General features: G+C 32.6%; 1 protein-coding gene across 1 annotated transcript; it reads left to right on the top strand.

The window, feature by feature from the left end:
* Positions 1-5,955: 5,955 nt before the first annotated feature.
* On the top strand, positions 5,956-14,850 carry LOC143057904 (uncharacterized). The gene is made up of 9 exons (XM_076231364.1): positions 5,956-6,023; positions 6,970-7,156; positions 8,023-9,067; positions 11,072-11,364; positions 11,800-11,937; positions 12,444-12,542; positions 12,930-13,021; positions 14,327-14,468; positions 14,690-14,850. The coding sequence occupies exons 2-9, from the start codon at positions 6,991-6,993 to the stop codon at positions 14,713-14,715; spliced, it is 2,001 nt and encodes a 666-aa protein (XP_076087479.1). The 5' UTR covers positions 5,956-6,023; positions 6,970-6,990; the 3' UTR covers positions 14,716-14,850.
* Positions 14,851-19,005: the final 4,155 nt, after the last annotated feature.

The following is a 19,005-nucleotide window of genomic DNA, read 5'->3' as shown; positions in this document are numbered from 1 at the left end:
CATCGAGATTGTTTTTGTACAGTTAAAGTCTCCGTCAATATACACTGAAGGATCACTATACCAATGTGTTATTTAGTGTACATACATGTAATAATTGATATTGGAAGCTCAACAGCCAAAAACAAAAACTATAACGATTACCTTATCGATATATATATTGTACCGTTACACACCTGTTCCAAGTTAGTGGAGGGTTTAACGCAAGCAAACATGTTTAACCCAATAACATTCTTGATGTATCTGACCGAAATTCGGTGCCTTTAGTTCAGTGATTTTAGTTGGTTAAGTGTTCATCGTTATATTTGAATATAAATTAGGTCGTTAGTGTTTTCAATTAAATTGTTTCATATTTATCACGTCGGGCCTTGTATAGAAAAAGAGGGACGAAAGATACCAAAGGGACAGTCAAACTCATAAATCTAAAACAAACTGACAACGCCTTGTATAGATTAGACGGTATTGGATCTTCATGTTGTTAAAGGCCATACGATTGCCTATAATTGCTTTCATCCACTTAAAAAAAAACATTTGAACTTACGTGAATACTTGTCTCATTGGCAATAGCTTTTTTTTGTTTTGTTTTAATGCTCCAAAACGTTTAGATTAGTTGGCAACCTACACGTCTCTAAGTTTTTCATTAAGGTATTTCAGAAAAAAATAAAATGAAGAATTGTATGATAGATACAGCTATCCATTCAAAATTCAAGTGACAAAGATTAAACTTTGACCGAACTCCAATTTGTAAAGTAAGCTTTAGAAATTGGACAAAATGGGAGACAAATCAAGAAGAAAATATAAACGGCATGGATAATTTATAAAAAAATGAACTATTGAAGACAAACATTTACGGCACGTACTGATTCGTGCAGTAGGAACTGAGATTGTTACCACACCATTATATCAGGACAGACGCATTCATTGACAAAAAGATGTGAATAAACTCATCATGTGAGTGTGTACAAATGAATAAACATTGCGATGGAATACCAGTTAATACCGACTTTACGGTATAGGTAAACTCATTGTCGAAGGCCGTACGGTTGCTTTTAAATACTTACATTCAAATAAATTTGAAATCTGGTGAATCATTCTGTATACTTTTATTTGGGCATGGTACATGTCCAATTTTTACGTCTTTACACTCAATCGGTTTAATGTTTGCTGAATGGTATTGTAATCTAGAACTACTTAATTTGTGTCTAAGCTGTAAAAGAAGGGCTTGATATACCAAAGGGACAGTGTAATTGGTATTGAACTAGCTTCAATAACTGCTAGTTCTTTGTGATCGGTCATTTGTGTCTTTTGTCTTTTTTTGATCAATATTTCTTATGACGATCTGAGAAGTAAAGCGTTTCCCGACCACTCTTACAAATTGTGTTGTCCTATATAAAGGTTAGGATTGTACGCCCATAAACATGTAACACTTTTTTATTTGCCTGTCAGTAGCCCGGAAATTAAGTCGGCAAGAGTTAACCTATGTTAAAATTTTTAAAATCGATTAAATAGAGACAAATCAAGGTAACACTTCAATGCAGAAGGCATTGCATGGACCAGCTGCGTAGTAACTGTATCCTGATATGCATGCATTACCCGTCATAAAAATCTAACAAAAATGTCACAATTTTGTATAGGTCACACTCGGTAAAATAAATGATCAGACGACAATACCTCAGACCACGAACATAGATCGCTAGTGAGTTGAGAATTGTAACTCAATGCTTGTCATTGATTGATGCTTTTTATTTTCGGTTTTGTTTAAGCATTTATCAGGCCGTTGATTTCTATTTTAAAATGTTTCAGATGTAGCCATGATAGCGCAGCCCTAAGGTGATATATGTAAAAATGAGAAAATGTGATATGATGCAAATGAGACAACTCGGCTAAAGAGACAAATTAACACAGACATTATCGGTCATAGGTTATCATACGGTATAGAATTTTTTCCCCACATCCTTTGGTGTGGTGGATTTTTTCTTTTCAGAATCATTCCAAGTCCCCTTAGTTTTCCAATTTACAATTTTGTCAAAATGAAATTTGTTTTTATAAATTAAAAAGCCAGTCATTTTTTTATGTTAATTTTTCAATCAATAAATTTTTAATTTACACATATGGAAAACTTAATAAAGGCAGACTATAACAAATGGAGTATTCAAACACAGAGTTCGAGACAAACTGATAACATCCTTGGAAAAACGCCGAAGACAATTCAAAACGAAAAATGTCAAATTGCAAATTCAAAAGCTCAAACACATCAAACGAATGGATTACAACTGTCATAATCCTGACTTGGTACATGCATTTCTAATGTAGAAATTTTTTGATTAAATTTGGTTTTATAGTCAACTAAACCTCTCACTTGTATGACAGTCGCATCAAATTCCATTATATTGAAAACGATGTGCAAACAAAACAAATAAACATAATAGGTAAAAATGTCAAAAATTGTGTAATAGCAGTCATCATTGTGTTATAATCTTAATCAATACAAAAACCAAACAAATATGTAAGAAAGAAGCACAAAGAGGCATATAGACAAAGCCCATTAGCAAAAATGAAAGACAAGGTTACAAAAAAAAAACATAGAACAGTAACACAATGACGAGATGTATAAGTATAGAGCCACGTCATATGAAAACAAAACATAGAAAACTAAATACTGAATATTGAAACGAACCAATGTAAAAATGCGGGGTGATTTCAGGTGCTCCAAAAGGATTAGCTGATCATTTATATGTGACACCTGTCGTGAATTAAATTGTTTAACTACTTTCAGTACATTATACTATATTCACAATCTTTACGATTGCACAGAAGGTTGCAAATGGCGTTTTATGAAATCCAATAGTTATATTTTGCTAGATACCATGTCATAAAACTGAAGCTTATTTATCATGTTTCTTTATACATAATCATACATACTTCCATAATCTTTTGGATGTTTAGTAATTTTAATACGATATTGTATAATATGAGTAAGAGCGCATTGCTTATAAAGTTGGACTAAGTGAATAAGCAAAATAGTACATGAATTCATCTCCAGTTTTCGAGTCGTGTTGCTCTCTTTTATTTTCGGTATTGAAATTGTGATATCTTCTTCTTCATGTTCTTCGTTTTCCTTACGGATTTTCTTGGTCATAGTTCTGATAACATGTCCTAAAGAAACGGCATATTTCTGTTTAAACGAAATTGATCAGACTTTGAACTCAGTAAAATTAAAAAAATGACACATACAAATGATATATTCTGATAAACCTAATCCATGACAGATGATATCAAATATTTTCATTTATTATAAATAAAAAAGAGACGTGGTATGATTGCAAACTGCAAATGAGAATACTCTCCACAATGACACAGAAAGTAACAACTATAAGTAACCGTATGGCCTTCAACAATGAGCAAAGCCCATACCGCATAGTCAGCTAAAAATGGCATCAAAATAACAAATAAAAAACAATTTAAACAAGAAAACAAACTGCCTAATTTATGTACAAAAATTTAACGAATAACAAATATGTAACACATCAACAAAGTACCAAATCAAATCTGCTTGATTGATTTGTAAGTTTTGAGGTTTTAGTATAGTCATAAACAATTTGAAATATTCTGTGAATAATTCACTGTTTCGGAGTTAAAGGATTCTAAGGATTTCATGGTGCGTACACCAAAATGAAAATAACGTTGTTTGGATATCGATTGTTTACAACGGCGGTATAATAACCAGTGAGACAAGTCTCCACCAAAGTTCTATCTAATAAAGTGGATGTTAGCAATTGCATACATCACTTATTATTATTATGAATACACATTTCCTCATTACTGAGTATCGAATGTGTTTCTCCATTTCGATTGTTATTTCCTTTGTCGTGTGTTCTAAGTTTCAATTTTGAAATTCCCCACTGATTATTTGCATCTTTTGCATTAATAAGTTTCCAATACAACTGTTATTATCATTTCTAAATAGTTGCTGATCAGAACGTTTTGAAAAACACATAGTTTTTTACCGTCAAAGTAGCTCCTTGTTGCATAAAGAAATACTAGTATGCAAAAAAATATATCTAATTTACATTCCTAGATGCTTGTTCGGTTCGGATAAACTATCAACACTTGGCTTTTTTCTTTTTTTTTAAATTCGTCACCGTCATTGGTGAGTCTTATAAGGACGACATGCGTTTGGCGTAAACAAGTATAAGCCTGTATGTTTTCTTTTGAATACCGATACCAATCCCTGTACGAAGTAATATGTTAATTGTTCCATTCGTTTGATGTTTTTGAGCTTTTGAATTTCCCTAGGAGTTCGGTAAAAGTGAAGAAGCTTTTGAATTTCCCTAGGAGTTCGGTAAAAGTGAAGAAGTTGTATGATTGTCCATTTTTGAAATAAACATCCAACTAACATGAATATACAAAACTGATGTATCTTTTGCCGTTCAACTGATCTTGATTCAATAGAATGATGATTAAATAATAAATAAAAGTAAAACCCCAAGTGAGGAACCTCACCAGTAGCTATCTTTAGCTATCTTTCTATATGTTTGTCATTTAAGATACTTGATCATAAATGTTAAACTTATCCCACAATTTTCTTGATAATTGGACACCTCAAGGCTTTCTATTATTATATATTAATAATTGTATAATATCATATTGGTGACAACCGATATTGACCTCTAGATATTTTGTTTATGTTATTGAGATGTTGTCTAATTGGACAAATATTATTTTCTTCGCACTATCTTATAAAATAATAATATTATCAAGCATAATGCACGTGTAAATTATTTAGATATCGACGTAAAGTAGGTTATTTGACACTACAAGCATATCTATAACCGCTGCATGTTGAATGTTATGCTTCGAGGGTATTACCAGCCTAGTGGTTAGTTCTTTTCCACTGGCTTAATTTTATGACATATACTTCAGAAATTTTCCCAAAGTTAGGATCCTTTGATTGATATATATATATACGCAAGTATTAACATTTCTCCGACTTAAACAATTTTGCTTTTGAGCTTTTCTGATAATGGTAAGTCCAGGCAAGTGCTGCAGATGCTTATCATTTATGCAGTGTTATTTTTTTTAATTCAAGCACTAGGTGGATACTACTGCTGTTATTACCCGAGGGCATTTTAATCCAGAAATAAGTACTTCACCCCTGTATTGATTTTAAAACACAAAAGAAGTAACGATAAGACAAACATTTTGGCCTATTAAAATAAAAAATCAAAAGGTTTGACAAATCTATTAAACAACAACCTTCAAATGTTCAAAAGACTTTAGTCCATTATATGTTTAGCATTTATATTTGTGAATTTAGTCTCACATATTTGCTTTTTTACTTCAAATTTCGTGCGTTTCGTACAAAAACTGCAAAATCTGCCCTAAAAATAGCCTCGGTTTGAAGTCGAGACGCTTATCATATTTGGACAGGAGTCAATGCTTATATATATTAAATAATCCGTTACAATATGTCTTATAAAAAGAAGTCTATGCGGTAAAATACTTTTGGTATAACCTTTGCTCATAACTTATTATACAGTAAGCTATGTGTTAAATGGCATTTTTGGGTAAATACGTCAGTTTCAACGTGTTTATGGGTCAGAGCTACGTAACAACTGATTTTTCTTAGATCAGGTGTCCAAATTATATTGCTCCATATATTCATCCGTAAAACTAACATTTCTTTTCTAAATATTGATGAATATCTTTATTTCGTTATTACTGTGAGACTGATCAAATGCTGACTGTCATCATATCTCCTCAATTATACTTATTTATATTCTTAGCGTTTGTTATAATTTCATCATCTTTTAACAGGAAAAAATCTATAGTACCGATCAAATAATTTACGTAAAAGAAAAATCAGCTGCTATTTTAACACATTTAGAGATCAAATACCGCCTTAAAGCAAACACCAATTTACACTACTGGGACAACTTTTAAAATCAATAAATTTTCATAAAAACCGTTTCCATAGACACGGAAATATCGTACCGTGTTCCTGTATATGTTAAATGGTAGAAGAGGTGAGTTGTTATTTTTCTTTACCAAATACGAAAAAAAAACCAACTTGAGTATTATATTTGATTAAATAGACATTTTAAACAAAAATGTGGAAATAAAAGATTTATAATATAAAAAAAACCACTTGGTTGAGCCATCAATCATTTATTCCAAGTGATGGTTGTTTCAGAATTCATTGTTTAATATCATAAGTAAATTACAAATACTGTGTACTTAATATCTAGTTAGTTTCCACTAGTGTACTTTCCGTAAATGCTGACACTTCAGCTTCAAAGGTAATCTCAAAGTCAAACTCAAAGGCATTACTAGAAAAACCGAAATCGAATGAAAGCAACACCTTTTTAAAATGTATACATGCGAAGCACTTATATAGATTTACCTTCAATAGGAAGGCTCAAAGCCGAATTTTTGAAATCAAATGGTGTATAAGAACAGGAACATGTTTAAAAAATGTATGATCAAAAAGGATTTTAAACATCCAAATCCATCTTAGGTCAACTTTGCCTGAGGGAGTTGAAACAGTTCTTTCTTGATATTTTCTAAATTTATTAATAGACATTTTCAGATTTTTTTTAAAGGAATCATGCCAATACCGAAGTACTGGCTACTGAACTAATTATACTCTCGGTGATAGATAATCCACCTTACCAGCAGCGATATCAACACAACATTTAAGAAACATTCTCACAAATATTGCCCAAGATGCTGCCTAATCTAAATGAAAAATTGACAAAAAAGAATGTTGAGACAACAATTACCGCTGATGAGATATCTTATTTTGAACAGCCATGTGATTAAATCGTACTTACAATTTTAAGAAGATTATCAATACTCATACTGTTCGTCACAGGGCATATAAAAATACAGTTAATAATTCGTTTTAATATACATCGTAGACTATTATTACGACTTAAAGGTCAGTTAAATAGATTTTTGCTCTCTCTCTAGATTTACCAATCCATATAAAAAATGAATTCATGTAAACGAGTTCACCCATCCGATGCCGAAGGCATTGTTGATAGATCAAATTCCAAGACATCCATTCTATCACAGTCCCCGTCGGAGCTGAACGTGGCCATTATGGATATGCTTAATGTCAGACAGACTCCAACAAAATGCGATATTCTCTGCAGAGGTATGTATGAAATAAAAACTTTCTAATGCATTATCATAAGAAAAGCGATATTATTCGTTACAGACATAAACATGTGACTTTATTTCCTATTAAATTATTGAACGGGTAATACTATAAGATATGTCAAACTCCTTTAGTACAAATGTATTAAAACAGAATATAAACTGAAACTTAACTTAGAACTTTATAAGTATAAGTTATTGAACCACATCGATTGGACAAGAGGAAAAACACGCCTTTTGTAAAGATATCAAATGTATAAGTAGTCATACTTATTTCGTAATATTTACCACATGACTCGTCCCATATATTTTATTGCTAATAACTGGCCAACACTGCACAACAGCTGTATATAGTCTAATCTAGATTTATGGTAAGACCACTATTGGTCCATTGATTTTTTAAGATTAAAAGTATGATTAACTTATCCAGTTAAGTCTTTAAGAGATTTACTACATAAGTTAGATATACTTTATTTTAAATCAAGTCATACATATTGTTTAAGAACTTCAGATTTCTTCTGTTTGTTGACTACGTCTTTATTCGCTTTTGATATCAGATACATACCTGTTTGCAGATTTTACTGAAATTCCAATTATTAATCTTGCAGTACTCCTGCAATAAATATAGGAAGATGTGGTTTGAGTGCCAATCGGACAACTATCCATCCAGGTCACAATTCATAAAATTAAACCATTATAGGTCAAGGTACGGTCTTCAACAAGGAGCCTGGGCTCACACCGAACAGCAAGTTATAAAGAGCCCCCAAAATCACTTATGTAAAACCATTCAAACAGGAAAACCAACGGTCTAATTTATAAACAAAATGGTCTAATCTATATAAGAAAATGGTTATGTTCTTTCAGGAAATCCAATCACAGACGCTGGAAAGCGTAAACAGATGATAAAGATGTTATCAGTAGTAATGTTACCCGTGCTAGTCATCACAGGAATGACAGCTAATACATTTGCTATAGCTGTCGGTAATTACATTAGTTCATCTAACGTCCGTCAATTACTTGTCTTTAGCATTGAGTTAGGCGCATTATTGCGTTCTATTCAGTTTGAGCGCGACATGAGCGCTTTATATGTAAGCAACATCAAACCAGAGACTAAAGATTTCTTGCTTCAACGATATCCTGATACTGACCTAGCAGTTCAAAATTTATCAAACTGGCCGAAGGGGGATGACATCATATCGGATATGGAAACACCAGAGCGGTTTCTGTCGTATCTGAATAAACACAGGTATCAGTTAGACGTTTACAACCAGTCTGTAGAAGCCGAATTGAATTTTTACTCAAATATAATTCTTGTTTTGCTTAAATGGCTTTACGACTCGGTGAGTGAATCTAGCACAGGTTCTGTATGGAAAGACGTTGTAGCCTACCAGGAAATCATTGTAGCTAGTGAGCTGTTTGGGAGAGAACGAGCTTTAGGTGTCTCGTTTTATGCCACTGGTGGATTTGCATCTCGAGAAAAGTATCTTTTATTCATTGAAAATCAAGACAGGGCTAATGTAACTTTTGAATCAGCGCGGTTTTATTCGCAAATAGCTTTCGACATTTACAATGCAGAATTAGCAAAAAATCCAAATGTTAGCGAACGTATTGAGGAATTTCGAAACAGAATAAAGGCAAATAACTATTCACGAGAATCTGCATCTATCAAAGAAGCGGAGCTGTGGTTTGATAACATGACTATCTACCAAGGTGTCTTAACTCGGACACAGAATGCTCTGGCATTAACAATTGATAAAAGTTTAGCAAAGGAGTCTCAAGAAGAACTTAAAAGCGTAATAACGATTTGTATTGTTTTTGGGGTAATCCTCATAGTTTGTCCATTAGTTGTTTTTGCGGTGTACAGTTTAACGTCTGATATCCAGAAGTATTCTATATCCATAGCAAATAGGTAAATACTTACATGTTAACACTTGTTTAAAAATAATAACCTAATCGCAAAGCAAGCAAAAATAGGTAGTGTTCTTTGTATTTTCCCGATTAGGAACCCTTTGTTAAACTCTATCGGTAAACGATTTTTATTCTGACTTGTGTACCGCCATCATGAAAGATTAGGCGGTTCTTAGAGCAAAATGTAGTGTATGTTCCTCTCTGGACATCTTGAAATTTCACCGATTGAGATAAAAGATGCTCAGGAAATAATTTCGTAATCAGATCTACAGTCAAATATCAATTTTCTGCCTTTGATATTTTGGTTATTATGACTGATAAAATTGAGAATGGAAATGGGGAATGTGCCAAAGAGACAACAACCCGACCATAGAAAAAAACAACAGCAGAAGGTCACCAACAGGTCTTCAATGTAGCGAGAAATTCCCGCACCCGGAGGCGTCCTTCAGCTGGCCCCTAAACAAATATCTACTAGTTCAGTTATAATGAACGCCATACTAATTTCCAAATTGTACACAAGAAACTAAAATTAAAATAATACAAGACTAACAAAGGCCAGAGGCTCCTGACTTGGGACAGGCGCAAAAATGCGGCGGGGTTAAACATGTTTGTGAGATCTCAACCCTCCCCCTATACCTCTAGCCAATGTAGAAAAGTAAACGCATAACAAAACGCACATTAAAATTCAGTTCAAGAGAAGTCCGAGTCTAATGTCAGAAGATGTAACCAAAGAAAATAAACAAAATGACAATAATACATAAATAACAACAGACTACTTGCAGTTAACTGACATGCCAGCTCCAGACTTCAATTAAATTGACTGAAGCTGATAGTTGATATTTCGTAATGGATCATGCAAAACTTGTGTAGACTTTGGTTCATAAAGACTATTCTTACTTGTATATTGTAGATTGTCCATGACCGTACGTTAATCTGTAGATGGTGTTTTGTAAGGTTGTTCACCCCTAAAAGCATGCATACTAAAATTTTAAAACCAAGATGCTTTAAAGTCGAAGAAACAAAAACCAGACATCATCGACGAAAAAGATACGAACATACATACAACAGAGTACAGTTCACAAATGTAATCAAACAACTTAAGATTAAATATCATGAAACCAGACAAAAAGAAACAAAAAGCAAACCATGTGATAGAACTAGATAGATAAGTCATTCTCAAAAAAAGTATCCGCTCATTTAAAATAATGCGTGTATTTTATCCTCAATATGTACGGCGTCGGATTAAACCATTTAAAATAGTCTCTATAATTCATAGATTTTATTTTTGCTGTTAAACAGTTTTTCTTTTTTTCGGTATGATATTTTCTGACACTCTTCATACTAAAATATAATTCTTTCATTTTTTGATGGCACAGTCAATTTGCTATACACTATGTTTTTCTCTTACATTAAAACTATGCGTATGACAGGGTAAAGGAGATCTGAAATTTAAATGTTTTTTTTATCTATCAATGTTATTTAATTTTCATATACAATATTAAATTGAAATCAAACATATCAGGTTATAAAAAAGTTCGAAAATGACACGTGCATCAACAGCAAAAGTAAACCAACAAAAATACAAATTCTGAGAATTTTTCTAAATGGAAAATCCTGAATCAAATGGCAAAATCGAATGCTCAAACACATCAAACGAATATTTATTACCAAACGATTCACATTAATAGGCGTTTTGAAATGAATTAAATTGTATGCATCATTATCGCTATTTTGTACATTTTTCCTTTGATTTTTTTTTGTGATAATTTTTCATAGCATGCTACTCGCTTGAGATGGAAAATTATCGCTAGAAACTAAGGAGTCACGTAATGTTGCTAAGGAAATTGACATGAAATTGACATCTTCCTGATAGGTAAAATAGCGATAAACAGAATATCATTGGTCATCTCAACTCAATTTCGTTGAGATGGTCAACGATAACCTATAAAAATAGTTATGTAACTAGAAAAATCTTGAAAATTTGATACTTTTATTCAAAATATAGCACGAAGGCTCTTAACAAAGAAAAACAACGCACAGACATGCTACTTTACCAGATGTTACCGAAGTCTATAGCAGAGATGCTCAAGAGACGGCAACAAGTAGATGCTGAACAATACAACGAATCAACCATATTCCTTAGTGACATAGTAGGGTTCACTGCAATATGTGCACAGAGTTCACCACTTCAAGTTATCGATCTGCTTGGTAATGTCTACACAACCTTTGACGAGAGAATTGACGTCCATGACGTTTACAAAGTGGAAACTATAGGAGATGCTTACATGGTTGTGTCTGGTATGTGAATATTGTCGTAAATATTTGAAACATTATTTTATTGTTCAAGTTCTTATAAAGAAAATCAAGTCAGTGTGTCTGCTATGTACACTGTCGTATTTGGGCTCAGGGAAAGTCTTTAACCACCCTTAGTGTATGTAACACTCCTTAAATGCTTGTTAAATGTACTAACTAAATGTTTCAAACAATAAGCCTACACGGGAGAATACGCTTCTGAACAAAATAATTGGGACAAAATCGAAAAGACAATTACACTCGTGACCTACCTCTCACAAATGACGTTTGTATTCCCATCAATCTACATTAGATAGACTTTTTAAAAATATTCAATGTAAAAACAAACTGCGGTGTATATGTCATTGTAGCATCCTTCCCTATTTAGAGGGTACACATTGATTTGAAGTAATGCTTATACTTATTTCAATTTCTATTTAGGTGTACCAAAGCGTAATGGCAAACGACACGCATCAGAAATTGCCACAATGTCTTTAGATCTTCTGAGAAATGTCAAGAGAATTGAAATATCGCACCTGCCTGGTATAAGACTAAAGATACGGATAGGCATACATTCAGGTATTGTATAATTTCAAAAACCTTTTTATCCGTTAAACAACTTCCATAAAAAGTCGAAGAAACTAAAGTTTAAATTCCCTCAGGCAAAGTTGGCTTTAGATGAATTTGTTTATTTATTTTATGTATTTTTGACATATAAATCTTCAACGGTTTCGGTACTTATACATCTTCTGATTTCAAATGTTTGGCTTAGAGCGGTCCTGATGAAGGTAAATCCAGAAAAGCGCTTCGGGCGCAAGAAATTATTAAACGTGTTTGTTTTTTAATTTTTTTAAATCACTACAAGTCGTTCATGTTTTGTTTATAATACTTACCAATAAAACAATACATTTTTATATTGACTGTTTCGTCTTTTCAATTAAAAATGAACACAGAAAACACTGATAAGTAGAAAAAGATAAGTTGTATAATGCATATATTTTTAAAATCATCAGCCTTATGCAAAGTTGACTTTAGTCAGTTACTTCTCTGTTATGCTTAGAAAAAAAAACATATATATTTTGTAGGTCCTACTGTTGCTGGAGTTATTGGAACAAAAATGCCTCGATTCTGTTTATTTGGGGAAACAGTCCGTATTGCCTCTAAAATGGAATCACGTGGGAAAGGTATGTCTTTTTTCTTTGAGTTACACGGAAACGTTGTCTCAATCAAAATGAATGGAGGGTTTGTATCGTTTTAAAATACAATTACATGGGTATAAACTGTTTCATTTTAAGTTGAAACATTTGACATAGAAAGGTATGTCTCATTTCGATTTGAACAACATTTTTCAACATTGAAAAGGTGTCTCGTATAAAATGGAATGATTTTGGAAAATGTATAATCTTTCTGAAGAAATGTATTTTAGTAACAAGAGATCTCGGATAAGGATACACTCAAATAGATTTACGGATGTCGAAGAATGCAGTAATTGTTGAGTAAATATCTCCACAAGATAATCTGATATATTCGTATATAACATTTAGTTCAGTTGACTGTTCTATGTTTTTAAGCCAATAGGATACAGATAAGCCAAGCTACCAGGGATCTACTCCTCGCTATTGGTGGATTTGACATGGAGGAAAGAGAAAATGATGTAGTCAGGGTAAGTTTATAGGGATGAATTTATATTGTAATCCGATATCGATATTCAATACTGGCTCTCCGGTCCTATTATAAATCGATATTGACAAACGGACGGACAGACAAAATTCACAATTACCAGGATTGAAATTTTAAATGTGCGCCAGACTCATTAGTGACGCTCGATTAACGAAAGAGAAATTAGCAACTATAGGTTACCATACAACCTTCCCCATTTTTATTTTATATTAAGTAAGGTGTACTTAACTTCTAGAGAAGTAAATAATTGGAATAATGTGAACTGAAGTTTGTTATAACGAAAAAAATAAGTTTACTTGAATCGTCTGACTCAAATTACGAAGTTTCATGTTAATAATAATAGATTCAGTGATCACTTACATTTAATATATCCAAGTGAACTTGAAATTAAAGATACTACCAACACAGATAAATCTGCTTCATATTTAGACCTTTTTCTCGAAATGACTACTGATGTTAGGTTGAATACCAAAATTTATGACAAACGCGAAGATTTTAATTTTCCTATAATCAACTTTCCATTTCTGTGTAGCAACATCCCAGTGGCACCAGCATATGGAGTATATGTGTCTCAATTGATACGTTACTCTAGAGCTAGATCAAAGTACGTTGATTTTGTTGAACGAGCAATACTGCTTTCTCAAAAGTTGCTAAGACAGGGCTATGAGTCAATCAAATTAAGGTCATCACTCAAGAAATTTTACGGTCGCCATCATGAGCTGATTGGCCATTATGACAAAAGTGTGTCAGAAGTCATATCTGATATTCTTCCTCAGTCATAATTACCTTCCATCATTGCCGAACTGAACAAAGAAATAACACGACGGGTGCCGTATACGGTGCAGGAAATGCTTACCCTTCCGGAGCACCTGATTTCACTTCCGGCTTTTAGTGGAGTTCGTGTTGTTTCCTAATTATTATTTATAACTGTTGATGTAAATGTCCTTTGGTTTTGTAAGTCTTTGTTTACTCATTGGTTTTGATTGTTATTGTCTTTCGAAAATGTAAAAGTATTTAAAAATAATGTTGAACCATTTAGTGCATCATTGTCGTTTCTCAGGTTAAACAATAGAATATAATGATAAAATATATCAATAAGCATCCCTCTTAAGCAATAGAGACAACAATCATGTTTTAGCGATTGTTCCTTCGTTGCGTTTACTTTTACTTTAAACTATGTGCTTAACATAATTCAGCAACTATCAATTTTATAATATACATGACCGTTTGTATTTATCATACCACTTACCAATTAACGGTTAATAAAATACAAGGCGTTTTTTTTCAGAGAGACATTCTAAATGCCTTTCCTGGGATGACAGGTAGAACGTATTGGTTACGGAACGTCGATGGTTTGAACAGACGGGCATCGGAACACTCCAGCAGTTCAGAGACAGAAGACGAATCTTGTTGTACTGAAAAATCAGGGGGTAAATTTTGTATTATATGACCTCATTATTCATGTATGATGGAGAACTCTGACATTAATTTTTTAATGTAAATACTTTTAAATATGGGGCATGATTCTATTTGTATTTTGATACTGTTGTAATTTATTTGGTTGAATTTATATTCATTTTTTGTAACGATTTATGAAAATATTTTGAAGTTTTGATTTTTTATTAAAGAGCATTACAAAATTTCATTCCAGCTTTGAAGTCTTATTTCCCAAACTGAGGAAACATCCATTTTACAGAGAAAGATTTGCTGCAATCGGTGAAATGAAGATTATAATTTAATTCATAATGGATTATATTATCATGTATACTAAAAGATGATAAATAAATGTATCGTTGTATTTTTCTAAAGGAATTTTCTTTTGTTGTGTCGTCAATTATATGCATCAAATGTTTTCCATAACTACGTTTTTAGAGACAGAGAGACTGAAATCTCTATTATCTCTTCACCATAAGTATGCTGCTGTTCCTGTCGACAAAGCTTCCAGGAATATTGTCTATGTATGTAAAAATACTACTACGAGTGTCTTAAATAAAAATAATAAATAATTGAGTACTCAGGTAATCCAAAATGTACACAAACCTATCAATTGACAAGGATGAGATTTTGGCGAATTATAAATCCTTCATGGTTTTATTGAATAGCATATCGGACGATATACCGTGTTTGTATTGAATACCTTAGCTTCACAAAATTCCGTACAAACAACGGTACATTGACGAATCATCTGTAAGTTCGACTATAGAAGATTCTGAGTAAAGAGGGTCTCAAGAAATACTGTGAAACTGTTTACTCACATAGAAGTGTTAACTATTTGTTGATTAAAACAAAATAGAACTTTTGGATAATTTTAAATCTTGATCCTTCTCTGAAATCAGTTCCATCAAAACTTTTTTTTAACCCCGTATGCCACTATTTTCATGTGAAAAAAAAATAATCCGCATTGCATTTCAACATCAAAATGGTAACATACATGTACGCTATACTTGTATTACTTTGGGATACCATACGTCATATATTGTTAATAGTGGTACACAGAAGGAAAAACAGTAAAATCACAAAAATACTGAACTCAAAACTGAAATGGCAAAATCAAAAGCTCAAACACATCAAACGAATGGATAGCAACTGTCATATTCCTGACAAATGATCAATATGTTAGAGTCTCTTATTGACAACATATTTGTTATATATGGAGGTAGACTTTTCAATAAATTGTCTGCAATTCTAAGGGAACGAGCAATGCACCTCTCCTTGTCGACCTCTTCTAATTTTCTAATGAGTAAGAGTTCCTTCAGGTACTTGTCATAACCAAGAACTGAAGACAAAAAAAAGCCATATCAATTAGTTTCACCTTCAGATATATTATTGATGTTGTTCTTATTAACAAATTCAAACTTTTTTGATTGGGTTCTAATAATAAAACTACAGAACTAAAAATTACATCCACTGCATATGGGATATACATTTCCAAAGTATTCAAGAGTTTAAAACTGCTACTCATACTTTATAAAATGACACCAGTTTGTGAACCAGGAGTCAAATAGAGTCTCGTTCTTTTCTAAAAATTGTTTATCGGAAGATCCAAATAAATAAAATAAATATTCTGTTTTAACTTCAAAAATAACGCACGATGCTCTTGAAGTATGAATTCTAAGTACTGACGTTGTTTATCGTCTCTATGTCGTTTCATTGCATTCTTTTATATGTCTATGACAATTATTACTTTTACCATTTACTCAATTTTTGGAAATTTTGATTCGTTTGAATGTGTCTGTCCATGATATCATGGACTTTCCGTTGAGATTTCCTCGGAGTTTGGTATTTTTTGTTATTTCTCTTTTGACGTGGCTCTGAACTTATACATTCATACATTGTTTGATTGTATTATTATAAATTGTATTTGTTGTATTCTTGTCATTTGTTTTTGCTTATGAACTTTGTCTAATTGCCATTTTTTTTAATTTCTTGACATATTTGTCTTTATAGTGATTAAAATTATAACACAATGTTGACTGCTGTAACCCTAATTTTGACATTTTTACCTATTAAGACTCTTTTTGTGAGCACACATCATTGTCAATATAATGGAATTTGATAAGAATGTCATGCAAGTGAGCTTTGCTAGATATAATCCATGTTTAATCCACCACGTTCGACATAGGAAAATGCCTGTACCAGGAATATGACAGTTGTTATCCATTCGTTGCATGTGTTTGAGCTTTTGTTATTGCCATTTGATTAATAGGGACTTTCCCTTAAAATTTTCCTCTGAGTTCGGTATTATTTAGTTATTTTAACTTTTCCCTCTTGACGGAAAACATACAACAATCAATCAATATATAATGCTAAATATGCATATAGAACATCAATGCGATTTTGCGTTTTGCAATTTGATAAAATTGAGAATGGAAATGGGGAATGTGTCAAAGAGACAACAACCCGACCAAATAAAAAACAACAGCAGAGGGTCACCAACAGGTCTTCAATGTAGCGAGAAATTCCCGCACCCGGAGGCGTCCTTCAGCTGGCCCCTAAACAAATATATACTAGTCCAGTGATAATGAACGCCATACTAATTTCCAAATTGTACACAAGAAACTAAAATTAAAATAATACAAGACTAACAAAGGCCAGAGGCTCCTGACTTGGGACAGGCTCAAAAATGCGGCGGGGTTAAACATGTTTGTGAGATCTCAACCCTCCCCTATACCTCTAACCAATGTAGAAAAGTAAACGCATAACAATACGCACATTAAAGTTCAGTTCAAGAGAAGTCCGAGTCTGATGTCAGAAGATGTAACCAAAGAAAATAAACAAAATGACAATAATACATAAATAACAACAGACTACTAGCAGTTAACTGACATGCCAGCTCCAGACTTCAATTAAACTGACTGAAAGATTATGATTTCATCATATGAACATCAGGCACAATCCTTCCCGTTAGGGGTTTAGTATCATACCATCATACATATATGAGAAGAACATAACCCGTGTCATGCCAACAACTATTTTTAGAATAAATGTGTTTAGTTCCGATGCAAAGACCTTATCAGTGACTCAATATTAACGCCAAAATATGCAATCTTTAATGACTTGACAACAGTATCGTAATTATATCCCTTCTTAATAAGTCTATTCAAAGGTTTTGTAAGTTTCTGAGGTGAATACTGACACCTTTGTGCTTTATAAAGAATATTTCCATAAAAGATTGGATGTGAAATACCTGAACGTATTAGAAGTCTGCATGTTGAGCTATATTTACGAATGATGTCTTTATACCGATGATAAAATTTAGTAAATGTTTTGACTAGTTTGTGATATCGAAAACCCTGGTGTAATAATTTTTCAGTAATACATAAATTTCTCTCGTTAAAATCTAAAACATTGTTACATACACGAGCGAATCGTACAAGTTGAGATATATAAACACCGTAAGATGGTGACAAGGGAACGTCACCATCTAAAAACGGATAATTAACGATAGGAAATGAAAAATCATCCCTTTTATCATAAATTTTAGTATTCAGCTTTCCATTAGTGATATAGATATCAAGATCGAGAAAAGGGCTGTGGTCATTGTTAGTATTAGCTTTATTTAAAGTAAGTTCAACAGGATAAATTTCATTAATATACATACTGAAGTCGTCATTATTGAGAGCCAAAATATCATCTAAATATCTAAAAGTATTATTAAATTTGTTTATCAGATGTTGTTTCGATGGGTCTTTACTTATTTTTGTCATAAATTGTAACTCATAACAATACAAAAACAGGTCCGCAATAAGTGGTGCACAGTTAGTCCCCATTGGAATTCCGATAATCTGACGATATACGGAATCCCCAAAGCGAACAAAAATGTTATCTAATAAAAATTCAAGGTCATATATAGTATCAAAGCATGTCCAATTAACATAGTTGTTTTGTTTATTGCTACTAAAAAATGACCTAAAAGAGTTTGAACATATATATTCACATTCTGATTTTTTGAATGCCCATTTAATTAGGTGTGTGAATTTTTTCTTAATGAGAATGTGAGGCAATGTGGTATACAGGGTAGAAAAATCAAAACTTTGAACAGATTCAAAATCACCAAAATTTGATGTTATAAATATGTTGTATTTTTCTTTGTGACTGTGCTGACGAATTGGGTTTCGATGTTGGCGACTTTGCAGCACTTACAATTGCCCCTTCCGCATGGTTTATAACCTCCGATTGTTGATATCTCCTGTTTAGATACTTTGGATGTTACTAGAATATCTTTGAGGTTTTTGGGTCTGCGGTAAGCCATAACGGGAGGTGATGGAAAAATCTCTTTTAAGGAAGGATCATTTTCAATAAGACGCCAGTGTTTGTGGACAATTGATGCAAGATTTGTCAGGTGAGGATGAAAGCTAACAACAAACGGGATTTTATTTGTCTGGGCCGTCTTTTCTTTGTATTCAAGTAGGTTTGTTCGATCCTTTTCTTTTGCTTTACCGAAAGCTTCTGAAATATTTTTGTTCT

This window comes from Mytilus galloprovincialis, chromosome 13 (assembly GCF_965363235.1).
Source record: "Mytilus galloprovincialis chromosome 13, xbMytGall1.hap1.1, whole genome shotgun sequence".
Classification (NCBI taxonomy): domain Eukaryota; kingdom Metazoa; phylum Mollusca; class Bivalvia; order Mytilida; family Mytilidae; genus Mytilus; species Mytilus galloprovincialis.
The sequence above is the reverse complement of the archived record's forward strand: the minus strand, read 5'-3'. Positions and strand labels throughout refer to the sequence as shown.